The sequence below is a fragment of the Centruroides vittatus genome, unplaced genomic scaffold (assembly GCF_030686945.1).
Source record: "Centruroides vittatus isolate TY-2023 unplaced genomic scaffold, ASM3068694v2 scaffold_996, whole genome shotgun sequence".
In the NCBI taxonomy this organism is placed as follows: Eukaryota; Metazoa; Arthropoda; class Arachnida; order Scorpiones; family Buthidae; genus Centruroides; species Centruroides vittatus.
This window is the reverse complement of record NW_027122724.1, coordinates 384,748-401,556: the sequence shown is the minus strand read 5'-3', so window position 1 is coordinate 401,556 and position 16,809 is coordinate 384,748. Positions and strand designations below refer to the sequence as shown.

At 32.7% G+C, this 16,809-nt stretch overlaps 2 protein-coding genes across 2 annotated transcripts; both read right to left on the bottom strand.

Annotated features, from left to right (window-relative positions):
• Positions 1-7,017: 7,017 nt before the first annotated feature.
• Positions 7,018-7,845, bottom strand: LOC136990639 (protein FAM200A-like). The gene has a single exon (XM_067289028.1). It carries the CDS (start codon positions 7,843-7,845, stop codon positions 7,018-7,020), a length of 828 nt encoding a protein of 275 aa, XP_067145129.1.
• A 76-nt stretch (positions 7,846-7,921) lies between these two features.
• Positions 7,922-8,553, bottom strand: LOC136990648 (zinc finger BED domain-containing protein 5-like). Its single transcript, XM_067289038.1, has 2 exons — positions 7,991-8,553; positions 7,922-7,928 (listed from the first exon to the last, which is right to left on the bottom strand). Exons 1-2 carry the CDS (start codon positions 8,551-8,553, stop codon positions 7,922-7,924), a joined length of 570 nt encoding a protein of 189 aa, XP_067145139.1.
• Between the last annotated feature and the right edge of the window lie 8,256 nt (positions 8,554-16,809).

Below are 16,809 nucleotides of genomic sequence, written 5' to 3'. Positions count from 1 at the left end.
TAATGCAATCTGCCTAGATGTCTCTCAGGAGGGCTTTCTATGATAAACTGGTGCTACTAACATGATGAAAACCTGGAAAACACCTCCTGGCGAGTCTGTTGAAGTGTAAACCCATGTTCAATGGTTTTATCCACTCAACTAATTCCATTCAGACACACAAAAAAACAGGAGTCAAAATTTGACTGGTCACCATACTTTGTGATCTTCGTGGTATGTCTGCCTATTGTAAAAGAAACTTGTTTAAACCCAACATTACCCCCATAAATTAATAATTGGGATAGTTTAATTGAATTATTAACTTTCCCACACGAAACATTTCAAGAATGTAGTATTGTATCAATTTAGAAGAATGTAGAAGCTGCTCCAAATAACTTTAAATTCCAATAATTTATCATTCGTCGGTAGTGATGGTGAATCTAGACTAAGGCTAATAGTCCAGTTGTAATCCATTCATAACATGCAGGTGTGCATATACCATTGTGTATTAGGTTAGATTAATCAGTGTTTTAAGGAAAAAACTCTACTACATACACTGCTGCTCCGGGTCCAAATTGTATGGTAATTGAAATTTAGTAAAGAGAAAATAAATGTTGATTCTCACTATAATAGAATTCTATGACAGTTTGCCAATGCAGAAACTCCACAATGGCACTGGTGAGACATAAACCCATGACAAATACTAGTTTTTCAGTAGTGATACCAGCTTGGCCACTGGTAGACACCTGAAATGACTGTCTCACATTGTTAAATGATATTTCATTGTGAGGCATGCTGAGAATGGTCAGCCATGTCAAAATTAATGTTGGATGACATCAACATAAATGACTTTTTGCAGTGGACCATATTTATATTTCTGTATCAGGTTACACTGAAAGTACAGCACAACTGACTGTACACACTTTGCAGTGTGCCATGATGGGTTTGCCACTTGCCATATTGGATTCTGTCATTGCGAGAATAGGCTTAAAGGTTTAAAATTACTATAAGTAGTGTAGAATAAAAACATTTTATAAGAAATTGTGTAGAAATATTATGTATAAAAAGTAAATTGAAAATTCTTTCTAGGTTTACAATACATTTTACTCTGTTTTCAACATGCTACTACAAATGCGTGACATTTGGCTGGGAACAAATCGAAAGTGCAAGTCTTCAACTGAAGAAATATTTCATATTAATATTACTGATAACGTTCTTCAAGAAAACTATTCTCACTAATTAACACAAATTGTTTTCAACTATATAACTATAAAAAATTGTAAAATTTTATGAAATTTTTCACTACTTTTCATTTGATCACAGCATTATTCAAAAGACAAAATGATTAACAACACTTTCTTTTGTATCACACACTTGGCCCATCAACGGCCAAGTGGCCGAAACTACTAAATGCTACTAATTGGTCCCTGGTTTGCACCTGACAAATGGCTGTGTAGAGCTGAAAATGTTTCTGACTTAATTTGATAAACATTTCATGTAAATTATAATTTAGAAAAACTTTTATACAGGATGGGGTTTAAACACCCCATCCTGTATAAAAGTTTACAATACCTTGTATAAAAGTTTTTTCTAATGTGAAATAATGCAAAAAAGGCAGGGATAATAAAACTGTATTTTTCCATAATTGCATGATGACATCTTGCAATATGATGATCTAGACAGAGAACAACCTGCCCACTAAAAATTTGGCATAAGTTACTACTATATTACTGTTAATATTTTATGCAGCACCTTCCATGTAGAAATTTTGAAAATGCAAATGTTTAATCAAAGCATTCCATATTTCATACAAGATATGTTGCATTATGTACGTTAATGTGAAATATAACATTTTATGTGAAAAGTTTTTAAATGTAAATTATATATCAACCTGAAAGAATACACAATGAGAAGGCATAAAATTTCAAGATTCTACAAACACATGAAGAAGGAACTTAGCATGATTACCGTAATTGAAGAATTACCTTCCTGGAACGAGTGCCATATACCTGCCGTGTGTGTTGTTGCGTACAACAGAAACAAGAAATTATGCAAACATTTTATGTAAAAGTAATCAAAAATTATCTACAAGTAATTAGTATTTCAGCATTTTCATGTATATGTATCAAAAATGAAACTGTTAAATAAATTCTACTTATGATGCTTTGTGGAACTATTTCTGTGCCCATCCTTGATTTTCACTGTAAACATATCTCAATTTGCAGTTGTAAATTTCTACACATTTAAGAAATCCCCCAATTGAGGTAAATAGCATTACAAACTAAAATTAAAATAAAGCAAAATTACATTTCAAAATAAATTCTTTAACTTGAGAATGATTGCTAAAAGCAATTGAAAATGTTCGTTTTTCTCCATCGTTGTGTTTTGTGAGCTGGATTTTTGGTTGTAAAAGTGTTTTAAAGCAAAAATATTAAATTTTAAATATTGGCTATTTTGTAAATGATAATCATATGAAGTGTAGGCAGCAGTGATGACTGGATGGTTGAGATTGAGCTAACACCAAATACAGGAGGAAACAGCCCATTGAATGGGCTGTCTCCTCCTGTATTTGGTGTCAGCTCAAACTCTAGGTCAGTCCAAACTGTTCCTATATATCCTCGTTCGTTACTTTCTAGCTTTCTGCATTGAGGGCTTAAACAATTCTATAGTGAAAATAAAAACAAAGTTCTCTTAGTATTCAGGACAGAAATAATTAAATTAATTGTATGTGTAGGGTATGTGTAGGATGTGTGTAGGGTGTGTGCTGCATTTATAATCTGTTTATGATTATTATTTTTAGATACAGTCGAGTCCGCATAAGTCAACACCCCAAGGGGAAATGTGTTGAGTTATCCGATGTGACAATTAAAGCAAAGTTGGGAAAAAACCCACAAAACTACAATTAGGAAAATACAGTAGCACGTTATACAGTAGTATAGGCTTACAATACATTGTGTCCTTCATTTACAATTAAGCCTGGACTCCACATTACCTGAAAACAGAAACAGAACTGAAACATACAGCGTTTTCATTTCAGTTCTGTTTTCGTTTTACCTTGACGCTACTAGCATCGAAATGAACGTTACGTGGAAATGCGCCATCTGTTGATCAGTTCTGTAATTGTCATACAGTCGAACATGGACGACGCTACGGATTTCGCCATGCTTTCTCTGCATTTATCAACAACGAAATTGTTAATAATCTTTGAATTATTTACATTTTTTGTCGTACAGACATCTGTATTTTCTAAATTCTTCGATGAATAATTCCAAATCTATTTGTTTCTTCATCCTTTTCGCTACACTTTCCGCCATTACGACAACAAACTACACATGACTACGCATCACAAATCCTTGCGTTTTTATTGGTTGCAGCACGACAGAAGTGCGGAACGAAAACAAAAAAGTTAAATAATTTTTAACTCTGCTTTCAGTCTTGTTTCTGTCCAACTGAACGTTCCAAAACTGAAAGTTTCGTCAGTTTGGCTTTCAGTTTTACGATTACGTCGCGGATTCCGGTAATGTGGAGTCCAGGCTTTATTCTGTAGATGAAAAACTGAAAACTTTCATTTAGTATTGTTTGTTTTGAGCACTTAACTGCCTCGATTTTCTTTTTCAACGATCACGAATGCCTTGAAAACATCATCTTCACAATTGTCAATTGTTGGCAAGTAACGTCTAAGGATTCTTAATTCCTCTGGCATGAGAAAATGCAAAATTGGATTCTAGTGTGACGTCGATGTAGATTGTATATTTTCTTTTTGTTTATCTGTTATTATTTTATACATAAAATACATAAAATGTTAAGGTATTTTTATTAATATGTATATATATTAATAATAATAATATATTATTATATTATTAAATATATTAATTATATATTAATAAATAAATCGACTCCCTCTCTTGAAAAAAATGAGTTTGCACCACACATGCAAAGTAAATTCATTTTTTCAGGAGGGGTGATGACTTATCGGAGTGTGGGACAGCAAAAGTATGTCGACTTATCCAGTGGTGACAAGTTAAACGATGTCCAGTAAACCGGAGATTTTTAACATTAATGCCTATGTAAGTCGGCCGGGACCACAGAAACTGACTACTTAACCGATGGTGTCGAGTTATCCAGGTGTCGACTTATACGGACTCGATTGTAGATCAACATTCTATATTTTCAAGCCTTAACAAGTTGGGAATTGCAGAGATGTATAAATACTAGTGTTGCAATGAACAGTATGTTCGGCCTCAGGCCAAATACTGAATATTCAACCAAACTATTCAGCTTGATTAACGTACGTACAAAAATTTGCGTGCAAACCGCATTATGGCAAAGACCCTGCTCCCTATTGGCCTGCTGTCACTACGCTTCACCAATCACGTTAATTCTTGACAGTTGTAGCAAACAGACAAGAGCGTCATGGCAGTATGTGATAAATGATGATATCAAATGTGGATAACAATGAAATGACCTACACGTGTAAATAACGGAAAAAGAACAGAGAAGGACCACAAAATAAAAATGTGAAAATAAATATAAAATTAAGTTGATAAAATAATTGAACAAGTCCAGGCAGCTTATTGGCATGAAATTCACAGCCATCAATGCCAAATAATTGTTCTCGTAGACTTCAGAAAGCTAAATGCTTGTAATGAAAGTCGCTTAGCATGCACTGGAGAAAGCCTGGGGCCATTCAGGCTACCAAGCTGTCTCGAATCTGTGAAATCATAACTATAACTTATACTGACGTCTTATCTGTCTCTTTTCTCTGTTATCACAGGCTACGAGTCACGTAATTGTAAAATGGGAAATCTACGACGGAAAAGTGACGAATCACAAGTATTGTGCACACACATTATAATGTATTCATAGGCATACGTGGACTAGAGTGATAGAGGAAAGAGTAAGGGAAGAGCAAAGACAAGCACTTAAAAAGGATAGGCAGAGTCAGACCTTCAGATGTGCAATGATTCTCGAACAAATAGGTGTGTATGTGTGCTGATCTTTGTAATTATAAATTGTGAATACATGTGACTAATATTACTTTGTTTTTTATTTTGTGCAGGTTATAAGTTATAAATAAATATAAACAAGCAACAGTAACCGGATAACATTAAATCTAAATACCAAAATGATTAATTTACTGTGTTTTTGTTACTTCTTACTCCTGTTTTTAGGTATTCGGTATTCAACCGAATAGTGATTAAATATTCATTATTCAGCCGAATAGCAAAAAATCGGCCGAATACCGAATAGTAACCGAATATTTGTTGCATCACTAATAAATACTTCAATGAAGACACTAGAAAATACTGCAGTCCCACAGTATTTAACAAGTGGAGAGATGAAAAAGAAGGGATGAAAGAAGACACCACTGCAGTTATCATGTATAATCCATTTGGAGGAAAGGAGAAAAGGAGGGAGATGCTAAAAGAGTGCGATAAGAAGAGCATTTAAAGAATTTAAATAAATGAAAAGCAGACATATACCTTTCAGTAAACAATGTCAAAGTCAAAAATGAAAAATGAACACCTTTGTTGTTTTTGTAACAAGGAGACATACTTAAGATCATTACTACTGCCAAAATTACATCATTGAATGCAAAAAGGTAACTCTTAAAGTGCATTTCATTCCACAATCCTCTTACATATTAAGACATAATAAATTCTACCATACAGATCATCACATGAGAAAGTCCACTTCATTATTTGGAGCCAAATTAAAAAAGCTAGCATAATATTGTGAATTTGCTAGAAGAGATAGTGTGTGACTGTTTTGAATGTGCATTAATTGATAAAGGTCTTCAGTGTCAGTTTATCACAAGGAAAAAGTTGACTCGGAAAAAGGTGCAAGAGGAGGCATTTGCCACAGAAGCAGCTGCCAGATATTCAAGGAAGCTATCTCTTCAAATAGACAATTTACACAATAATATCAGGCTTGTTAAGGAAAACCAAAAAAGAACAGGAACAAACATGATTTAAACAAAACAGGAAAGATCCACTAACCAGATACTTCTGAAAAGGTTGCACAGTGGACATCATCATTGTTACTGTCCATTTCAAAATGCTACATGTTTCATACATAAGAAAGAACATGTTTGTCTTGTGCGTCACTTGAGGTCATCCCAAAAGTCATCTACAAATGCAACTATCCATTTTTCTAAATTCAAAAGCATCGTAGTTCATATAACTCCATTTAGCTGGGATACATCATATTAACCAGAAGTTAAAGCAATTATTCAAATGAATGATTATGAAATACAGTACATTCATTGACAAAAAGGCATGTATCAAGAAGAGCTATTGGAACCAAATAAAACTTTAGTAGTGTAATGATGATGATTTTAAGTTATTACAATATCACATAGCTGAAAGCACAACAATAGCTAAATGTAGATCAATGGTATAATTTAAAAGGATTTTTATTACCTGATATAATCTCCTCTTGTCTAGATATGTGCAGCAATACAACTGAGCAAGTATCTAGGCGAATAGTTTTCCAAGTCAACTCAGGCAAGTCCATACAAAATATATACAGCCAGGAATGTTTGAAAAGAAAAAATCTCTGTGCAAAAATCACGTGAACCTAAATTGAGAGAAAATTTTAGTGTGCCACTTACTAGTGCAATGCTAACGTATGTTACAAAATGCAAAGAACACCTCCCATTTGTGATACCAAGGACAAAAATCAGTCTACTGACTCAGAAATGTTTCCTAAATTAAGCATTAGAGTTACAAGAATTCATTACATTGCTACAGAATCAATTCAGACTGTAATGCAGTGGTTTCCAACCTTTTTGTACCTGCGCTGCCCTTTAAAAAAAAAATTGTTGCGCCCCCTTAATTTTTCTAACAATCTAATTTCATAAATACTCAACTGATATTATAATTTATTTAATGGGCTACAAAATAATATACAATATTATGTAAAAATATACATAAAAAAATAATTATTTATTATAAGAAATAATAATTTTAAATGTAATAAAAACAAATCTTACAAAAATACAAAAAAAAGAATATATAATTAATACAACATTATAAAAATTTAATGCGACGGTTGAGCTTGTTTTTCAGCACAAATTTTCTCAAACCGTGGTATCATTGAAGAAATCGCGGTTCTCAGTTCCTTTTCAATCACTAAGCGAGATCGATACTTTGTTTTTAAGACAGCTACTGTAGAAAAACCAGTTTCACATAGGTAAGATGTTACAAATGGCAATAAAATTTCTAAAGCTTTGTTTGTCAAAGTAGGAAAATCGTCCTTTACTCGTAGCCAAAACGTAACAATATTATTTTCGTCTTGAAACATCTGCTTTAATGTGCTATCACTAGATAAGTCAATTATCATTTCCTGCTCTGCTGTCGTAAGGCCAAAATCATCATATTTTTCAATCACAAACGGGTTTCTAATCCATTCATATTTGGACATGTCAAGATCTTTAAAGTAAAACGAGAATTGCTTCCATAGACTGGTCAAATGATTATTAATAAAAACTTTACTTTCTTCTATTTCATCAGCAAGACAGGTAATTTTAAAAGTGGGAAACATGTCAAAGTTATTATTTTTCAAACTTATTATCCACAGTTCCAATTTTTTCATAAATGCAGTAATCTTGTCTTTCTGCGTAAAAGCATGAATTTGAGGCCCTTGCATTGATTTATTTAAAGTACTGAGTCTTTGAAAAATATCAACTAAATACGCAAGTTTTACAAGGAATTTCGTGTCATAAAACAAGTTTGCTTCATCTCTATTATTATCAGTAAGAAATATGGCGATCTCTTCTTTTAGTTCAAACACCCTTTGAAGTACTTTGGCACGAGAAAGCCAATGTGCCTCACAATAATATAGAAGTGATCTATATTCTGAACCCATGTGATCACACAATTTTGCGAAAAGCCTTCCTCTTAATGGGCTATTTTTGATAAAATTTACAACTCTTATAATAACTTCAAATACTGTTAGTAGATCTTCACCCATATCTCTTGAAACAAGTGATTGTCTATGAATCATGCAATGCGTCCAAACTGCACGAGGAGCCACCTTTCGAACTAGTGCCTGTAGACCAGCATTTTTTCCTGCCATAGATGGAGCTCCATCTGTGCATAGTCCAACACAGTTCTCCCACAGAATGTCATTTTCATTAAAAAAATTATCAATGATATTAAAAACTTGCCTTGCTGTAGTATTGCATTCAATAGGTTTACAGAATAACATGTCTTCTCTAACATCAGTTTCCACAACATATCTTACATATGTTATCAAGTGTGCATCCTTAAGAACATCAGTAGCCTCATCTACTTGCAACACGAAAGAAGGTAGTTTTACTTTTTCTATTAATTGATCGCAAAGATCTTCAGATATATCGGATATTCGTCTTCCCACCGTATTATCTGCAAGTGGAATGATTTTAAGTTGATCAGCATATGATTCACCGAGCATCGTAGCTATTATGTCAATAGCTGCAGGTAGCACCAAAGTTTCTCCTATTGAATGGGGTTTTTTGCATTTAGCAATTCTATAAGAAACTTTATATGACGCAAGCAATGCTTTTTGTGTTACAAACATGGTCTTTGAAAACATTTCTTGTTGTTTATTTAAATTCTCTAATTTTCTTTGGAAAAATTCTCTTGTCTTGCCAACGTGATCTGCATGTACTTTTTCAATATGTCGTTTTAATTTATTTGGTTTCATGCTGTCTGAGACCAAAGTATTCATACACAGCAAACACATTGGTCGTTCTTGGCCATTAATAACCTTATATGTAAATCCTAATGATAAGTACATTGGATCATATTTTCTATATTTAGGTTTACTATTTTGCGAAGATGTATTTCCGTTATTTTCATCACCTTTTCTTTTGCCCTCTGCTTCTGCTTCATTTAATTTTCTTTTCAACCCAGTTACGTATTTATCCATCTAAAAGGGTTATTATTTTAAATCAAATAAAAATACTTTTTTCACTACTAGCTTTAAAAGCGGTCTGTAGACCATATGCTACCCTCCATTAAAAGTCCACTTTATTTGCTAGGGAATAAAGTACATTTCGGTAATTTACAACAATTGAGGATCGATTTCAGAAAAAAAAACTATATTATAATACAATTTTTATCATTGGCAAGATTGTAATTATTTATATTTTACAACTTAAAATATTGATAAATAAAAAATATTTCAATTTAAAAATTAAATTTGACAGGAATTGGATATATTATTAAGTATGCCATCTTGTGTTGATACAGTAATATAGATACAGGCATCTGAATTAATAAGCAACCTAGCAACCATAAATTTTGTTTCAAAGATGACTTTATATTAATTTAAAATACAATACAATTATATCAATATTTTCTTGTTTTCATTTTTTCTTTTAAATTAAAAATCAGTCTTAATTGGGGTGATTTTTAAATGTAAAATTAAAAACTAATTTTTTGTCAAAATTAATTACTGGAATATAAACAACATAAAAATAACTTGCGCTCTTCTTACATAAACGTGAATTTTTCCAATAACAATATTCATATTATTCAATTAAAACGGTTACTGGTAAATTTACGAGAAAGTAAAAAATGCGCTAGTAGTGAAAAACATCGTATATTAACCTTGCCCAGGATGTTATTTTATTGTTTCGGATGTTTATAACCCTGGCACTACACGCTCGTGCCGATAAACTACCTCAACAATAAAATAACATTTCCTGGTTAATAATGTACTATTATAACAGTTATGAAATTTACCTCAATATTAATTTAGAAGTTACCAAAGCGAAGTGTTTCATTCTATATATCAACGTGGATATCGCAAGCACTACTAACGAACTAATTCTGTTCATAGACAACAGAAAAAAAAACAGATGCTTCTGTTTACTGAAGTTTGGCGTGAGTAAGCACGAGAATACCCGAGATGTTCCGAGTGCTTGTCTTTTGTTTCCTCGCCCCGCCGGCGCTCGGCTCCAAACGCAAAAGCGAGATGTTTTCGTTCCAGCAAAAGTATGGATGGATGTTTTAGCATTTGTACCTGAAAAATTCGCGGTGAGGATTGTGGATTACGTATACCTATTCTGATGATTCATTTTTTTGACACCTATTCGACTTTTTTGGTTTGTATTCAAAAATGATATTTTGGAAACAGCTGCATGCCCCCCTTGCAACAGTCTCGCGGCCCCCTAGGGTGGCGTGCCCCACAGGTTGGAAACCACTGCATTAAATATTTAGGGATTACACTTAACTTTAAGCTTCTTTGGATCATACATATTGAGAACATTTGTAAGAAAACAAGGTTAATCTTTCTCTAAGATTGCTAAAAGCAACAGGGCATTTGACTCTTGTGCTATGGACTCAATTTATAACACAATATTAAAATAATTACCGATGCCTGTCTGGTTTGGGAATAAGCCATGCACAAAATACATAATAAAAGGAAACTAATATCAGCCCAAAGGAAAGCACTATTTATTCTCACCAAAGGTTACAGAATGACTCCTAACAGCCTCCAGATAATTGCTAGAAAAGCCCCCATGGATCTCTAAACCAAATACCACACATTAAAATGGAAACTGAAACACAATAACGACATTACAATTGGGGATGAAAAACTTAAAAAAGATGATTTCAAATGAAAGATCCCTTATGCGCTTATCCAAAACCTAAGTAAAAGAAAATATTTTTACTCTCAACCATTGACAGACAATCATATAGACGTGTATACAGATGGGTTTATAATCGACAATAAAGTTGGTGCCAGTTATGTAATATATCATAAACATACAGAAATTAAGAGAAAACTTCTCAAATTAGACAATGCACGCAGTGTTACACAAGCAGAACTGCTGGTGATTTCCCCTGCAATGGAAGACTGTATTGCTAAATACCCACATCATAACGTTAACATCTATTCTGACAGCCAAACAGCTATTTACTTAATTCAGAACAACGATACTCACTCGATTACAAATAATATTAATATAATGCTACAAAATTCAAATGGTGCCTTTTCCCTTAATTGGCTGAGAAGACACAAAATATTGGCAACAAAAGAGCCAACGAATTAGCAAAGAATTAGCAAAGAACCAAGAAAACTCCATGATATACAGCAAATTACCACCTGTGACAGGAATCAACGCTATAAAAAACTATATTTTAAAACAGGGGTCACTAAACTTTTTTTATAGTGGGCCAGATAACTGAGAGAATGATGAGCATGGGCCACATAACCATTTTGTTCAATACAGCACACTAAATACACAAAAAATAAAAACAACCAACGCATTTATTTACCAATACGTACACACGATCGCTGCAGCAAGCTCATAATCGCTTTTGTTAGAAATTTCAACGTAGGTACTTAAAAAAAAGTGCTCCGATATTCAAAGTTGCAAAAGGTTAACAAATTTTTTATTTCACCAATTTTCCTAAAAATTATATTACTATCGGATACAAAAATCACTTCTGGCATTTACACTTATTGTGTGTAAGAAATTAAAATAAGTGTAAGTTTATCTACAATGATATTTCCAAATAAATATGTTTTGTGGTGGCGGGTTGGATAAGCTGCCTCGCGGGCATAGTTGGGTGACCAGTTTTAAAAGAATGGCAAATGTTTTGGGACAACTTCCATAATGAAAAGTATCTACAAGATGAATTGACTCAAAATCGATCACAATATAATCAAATTTATAGTGAACCGTGGCTGCTTTCAAAGTTACTTACAAAGGTTCAAAATTACCGACGGTGATAAGTGCTCTATTTGGGACAAAACTGATGGAAGTGACCTATACCTGTTCAACTGCCCAATAGTCAAAAGATAAAGAACTTGCAGCAAATTTTAGACTACAAACATACAGATTGGCCACGTAATAAAAGCTTTCTTCTGCAAGATGTAGAAATCTACAGATCTTTCAAAACTCTTATAAACTGTAGTGCAAAAATTATACCAAACATTGTTGGTTTTCTGGGACACTACTCGGCCCTTTATTGCGGTAAGTCCCATGCGTTGAGAGTAGTGACAGAGTCCACTCTTGCCCATACCATTCATTTATCGTTATGTGCATTTAATATCTCTCTTATAAGTGGTACTGGGTATGTACTGTACATATCATTTGTACTTGATTATGGTAACGTTATCTCATCATAATATATTTTAGTACTTGAGTCATAATCTGTTCTTGGATTTAGTGTTGTATCATCCAAAATTATAACTTTGTACAATAACCCAGTTTCAAATTTTGAATTTTCCAGTCATCTATATATGGTTCTTAAAAGCAAATAAGGCAGGTTGTGTTTGAGTAAGCTGTCGTAACCTTTTGAACGGCTAAATTTCAATTTTAATATTGTACAGACTGCATCACGCACCGACAAATTGATTTTCAAGAAATGCGGGCTAGTTGATCCTCTTAAGTAATGTTTTGTATATCCATCTTAACTTTATCATTTTGGTAATTTCTAAATTTCTCTATTCTATGTTATGTAATCTTATATAAACATTAATTAATTTAAAGTGTAATTTAAAAATTATTTTATCCTTATCTTTACATTTTGCAGAATTGAAATCTTCACTAAATAATGTAGAATCGTCGTGTTCAAAAATTGTTGTTGTTGTTGTTTTGTAATTTTATGCTTATTCATCAGAACTTGCATCTTCTCGTAAAGTTTTACAGGTTTTTGGAGGAAGTGGGTTTCTTACCGCAGGAGCCTTTCTACACTTTTCGAGCGGTGCGTAAGAAAATACGGAAAAAACAGCATTTTCGAGTACCATCGACTCTAGTTTTTTTCCCCATAATCATCAGGCAATGTACCTGAAAATCGTAGATAATGTGTTTCGTATCAGATATTAAGAGAGCACGTTTTAATGTAAACAATTATGCTATTACTTATTTAATTGTATGGAATTTATAAAATAATTATGCAATTGCATACAACATCATATACACACAAAAATATCTTATAAGTAGAGTCTCGTATTAGTAATATATGTATAAGTTATTCCTAAGAATTAGATAGTTTTATAAATATACCTGATAGAAGAACTTATATACTATTCTATATATGGTGAAAACTGCATAAACCAGAATCACATTGTATTGAATATTTTATTCAGTTTGACAGGTTTCTGTTTTGAACAGATTTTACTTCTTATATTAAAAATTATATAGTCTGCCATATATATATATATGGCAGACTATATAATTTTTGAACTGTTAAGCATCTCGTTTACCAGTTCAACATAGTTTTCAGCTTTGTGTTTGCCTAGAAAATATCTGACAACTGCAACAAATGAAGTCCAGGCTTTTCGCTTGGCTTCATTTGTCGAATTTACGAAGGCAGGATTGTTAACAAGTTGTCTTATTTGTGGGCCGTCAAATATTGCTGCTTTAATTTTTTCCATACTCAACTGAGGTATTTTTTCCCCTACATATGCAAAGCATGATCCGTTCTTATCAAGAGCCTTTACAAACTGCTTCATTAGGCCTAGCTTGATATACAGCGGAGGAAAGATTTATTGGATGTATTTTCTCTCGTTCAGTAAGGGGTCCTTAATGACATTTTTTTCTCCAACGTCCATGTTTTCTCTCTCAGGCCACTCTTTTCTAACCCAGTGGTGCGTTTTGTCTCTGCTATCCCAGAGGCACAAGAAGCAAGGATAAGGCATGGGATACACAAATTACCCATTGATGTTCATGATACTTTATCTTCTCCAAGACCAAAGCTATGGTGTTATATTTTTCTTTCCTTTTCATTGAGTGAGCAATTAGTATTGAACCATATTTGTTCCCATTGTGTAGAAGGACACATTTCAAACTTCATTGAGCTGTCAATAAATAGGTGCCAATCATCTGAAAAACATTCAAGAAGACCCATTTTTTCCAAGAGTCCTCTAATTTTGTGACAAAACACAAGATTGTCTTCTTGAGAGAAGAAAGGTAACAGATAAGGGAAAAATACACAGGAATCAATCCTTGCATATGTGATTTAGAACTGTACAAACTGGAATTAGAGCTGCACATTTCATCTAGCACTGTATGTTAAAAAAACACTGATCTAAAAAAGTAGAGCTGGTAGAGAAAAACTGATTTCATATTTGGATTCAGCAACCCAAATATAGCTAAAATCAGTTCTAAAATCCACATCTGCATATATATTAATTAAAAGTAGTGTTGCTAACTCAAAATTCAAATTTCACAGCTGGACATTTTAATAAAAATACCCAAATCATATTGTTTCCATTAGAATTGTTTGACTTTTTTAGCTAGACTGTTCCTAAATCCAATAAATCTAGCAAAAAAATTAGCCGAATTGGCAACTTGTTATAAAAAGAAAATGTTCCGTTGCCGCTATTTTGATTTCAGTTTTGGTGTAAAGGCCAGAGTTTTAATAATTTTTATTCATTATGTATTTAATTTTGCATTAAATTTCATCTTTGCAAAGAATTTTCTTAAGAATGCAGACAAAATTTATTTATTTTATCCCTTAATTACAATTCTTATAATTATTGCAAATCATATCACAAACCATCTTTCTCCCTTTTATAGCAAATTTTAATTAAACAAACTGTTTTCAGCCATGTTAAACAGCCTTCCTCAAATTTAACATAATTTCAATTAAAACATAAGATTTGAAACTTTGAGTTTTGCTTGTGTGAGATATGGTGGCTCTTTCCCTTCGGGAAAGTAATGGAGATAAAGATAATTCTCCAACATCGGTAAAGTCGAGGGACTAATAAGTATGAGAGAAACATGGTACGGACAGATGAAGACACCTCTTTACCATTTAACCCGTTTTTTGTACAAATATGCTTACAATATAGTTAAAGTTGTCTTCATTTTTCATCTTAAGTTCGTAGTGGCATTGGTGGAATCCAGAGCAATGTTCGGCGAACGATCCGGAAAGGAAAGTTCATTTGATTTCCGTCCGATGTCTAGCACTAATGTAATCACTCGTCCACTTTGTCCCGAGTTAGGAAAGTCCTTCTATTGAAAGGTAGCTGTTAATTTGTGGAAGGAAAATGTAGCAACGGCAGTGTAATAGTGAAGATAAAGTCCAGGAAAATGGCAAATGACCAGAGGTGATTGGTTGTGATGGCTACGAAAGAGATGACTCTCGACACCCTAGTGTACTAGAGACACCGGCTTTTATCATCTTCCCGTCTGTCCCTCGATTGGTTTCAGACCCTTAGCAATGCTTTATGACGGGGATCTAATGGATTCTCTAATTTACTTATGTCAATCGAAGAATTGGAGTTCACAGAACTCGTCATTGTCTTTTCAAACAATGAAAAATTCGACTCCAATCCAAATGATCAATCTTGGGAGCTGCACTGTCTAGACTATTTCTCAAGTTTCTATAAAAAAAATTTCGTTCATTCCTTTTTTCCTCTAATAATTAAATTATTTTACGCTTTTCTATTTTAGTGAGTTGCGGGACAATTTGGAACCTCACACTTTTATTACTATGACGTCATAGTATTACGAAAATTGGGATTCTTAAAACTTATAGAATTTAAATAAAATAAATAAATACAGAAATAAACATCAAACAAAATTACAATTATACATTAATAAAATATAGAAATTCAGCGCATAGAATCGTAACTACAAATCTCTTTCTTTTGTGATCAATGTTGCCAGATTTTAAACCCTAAATTTGCCAAAACCAGTTATATTTGTTACCCAATGTCATTTCTGTTAAACTAATTATTAAACTACATATCGAAGTTGCGAAAATTAATGGAAGAGAGGGAGGAAATACGCTTGCAGTACAATACGTTGGAGGAAAAAAGTAACAATATATGTAAAAAGCTAGTGTCAACTACAAGTTGGCGCCAGAATTTTACTGTAAATGTCGAATAACTATTTATAATTTTTTGTGTTGCGTAGTAATGTTTTAAACGTGAAAAACGATTAAACTACACATTTTTACTGATCTATTTAGTTGTTTTTAACTGAATATTCTAATAAATTACAATTTCAACTACTTTTAAAAGTTTGCAAAAAAATTTTTAATTAGTTATTTTTTATTCTAATTAACAATTTCATCTTTTTATAATCACTGAATTATTAAAATTAAAAATTAAACACTATTACATAAATGTAGTTTATCCTGTTATTAATTTATAAGTGTAAAATTATATAGTTTCAGAACGGTGAAAAAAGCCATTTCAAAATGGATTCTGGTATATTTTCTTGTTAAAGATTACTTCTTGCCACCTGGAGATGGCTACAATTGGTCATCCATATTCAGCAAGGCAGCTAAAGAGACGAATTCCCCGACATTCCAGGACTTTTTCCGAACACTAATGAAAATCCCTGACTTTCCAGGTGTGTAAGGAACCCTGTATATACTTGTGAGCACTATGTTGGCCTTTCTTTATTGCTAGACTTATTAAACCGTCAGTGTAATAAGTCTACAATAAAGAAGGCCAACGTAGTGCTCACAAATATATATGAAGACTAGACAAGAAGCGTCTCATAGAATTATTATCTTTTATTAGTTCCTATTCCTTATTTGTAATTTAATTTGTACATAAAAATAAATGTTTTTTCTTCCTATTTTCTCCATCTTTTTTTCCATAACAATAACTGTGTACATTCTTTTGCACCCTCCAGTATATTCTATGTTTTAAATCACAACTGTACAATTCATTTTACTAAAGTATAGTAGAACAGATTTGTAGAATTTAAAACATTTCATATCAGATATTGTACAGAAGTGTACATAAAATAAAAATTTTATGTTTGGGTGTTAAATACAGAGCTAATTGTTGATACTTCACTTACTTCATACTACCTACCATCGGTTGCTTTCCGGTTTTCTCTTTTCATTTTCATTTTCCAAAGTTTATGAG

Coding starts and splice junctions, on each gene's coding strand:
- LOC136990648 (XM_067289038.1), bottom strand. CDS start 8,553: ATGTTTTCAAAGACCATGTTTGTAACACAAAAAGCATTGCTTGCGTCA.
- LOC136990639 (XM_067289028.1), bottom strand. CDS start 7,845: ATGGGTTCAGAATATAGATCACTTCTATATTATTGTGAGGCACATTGG.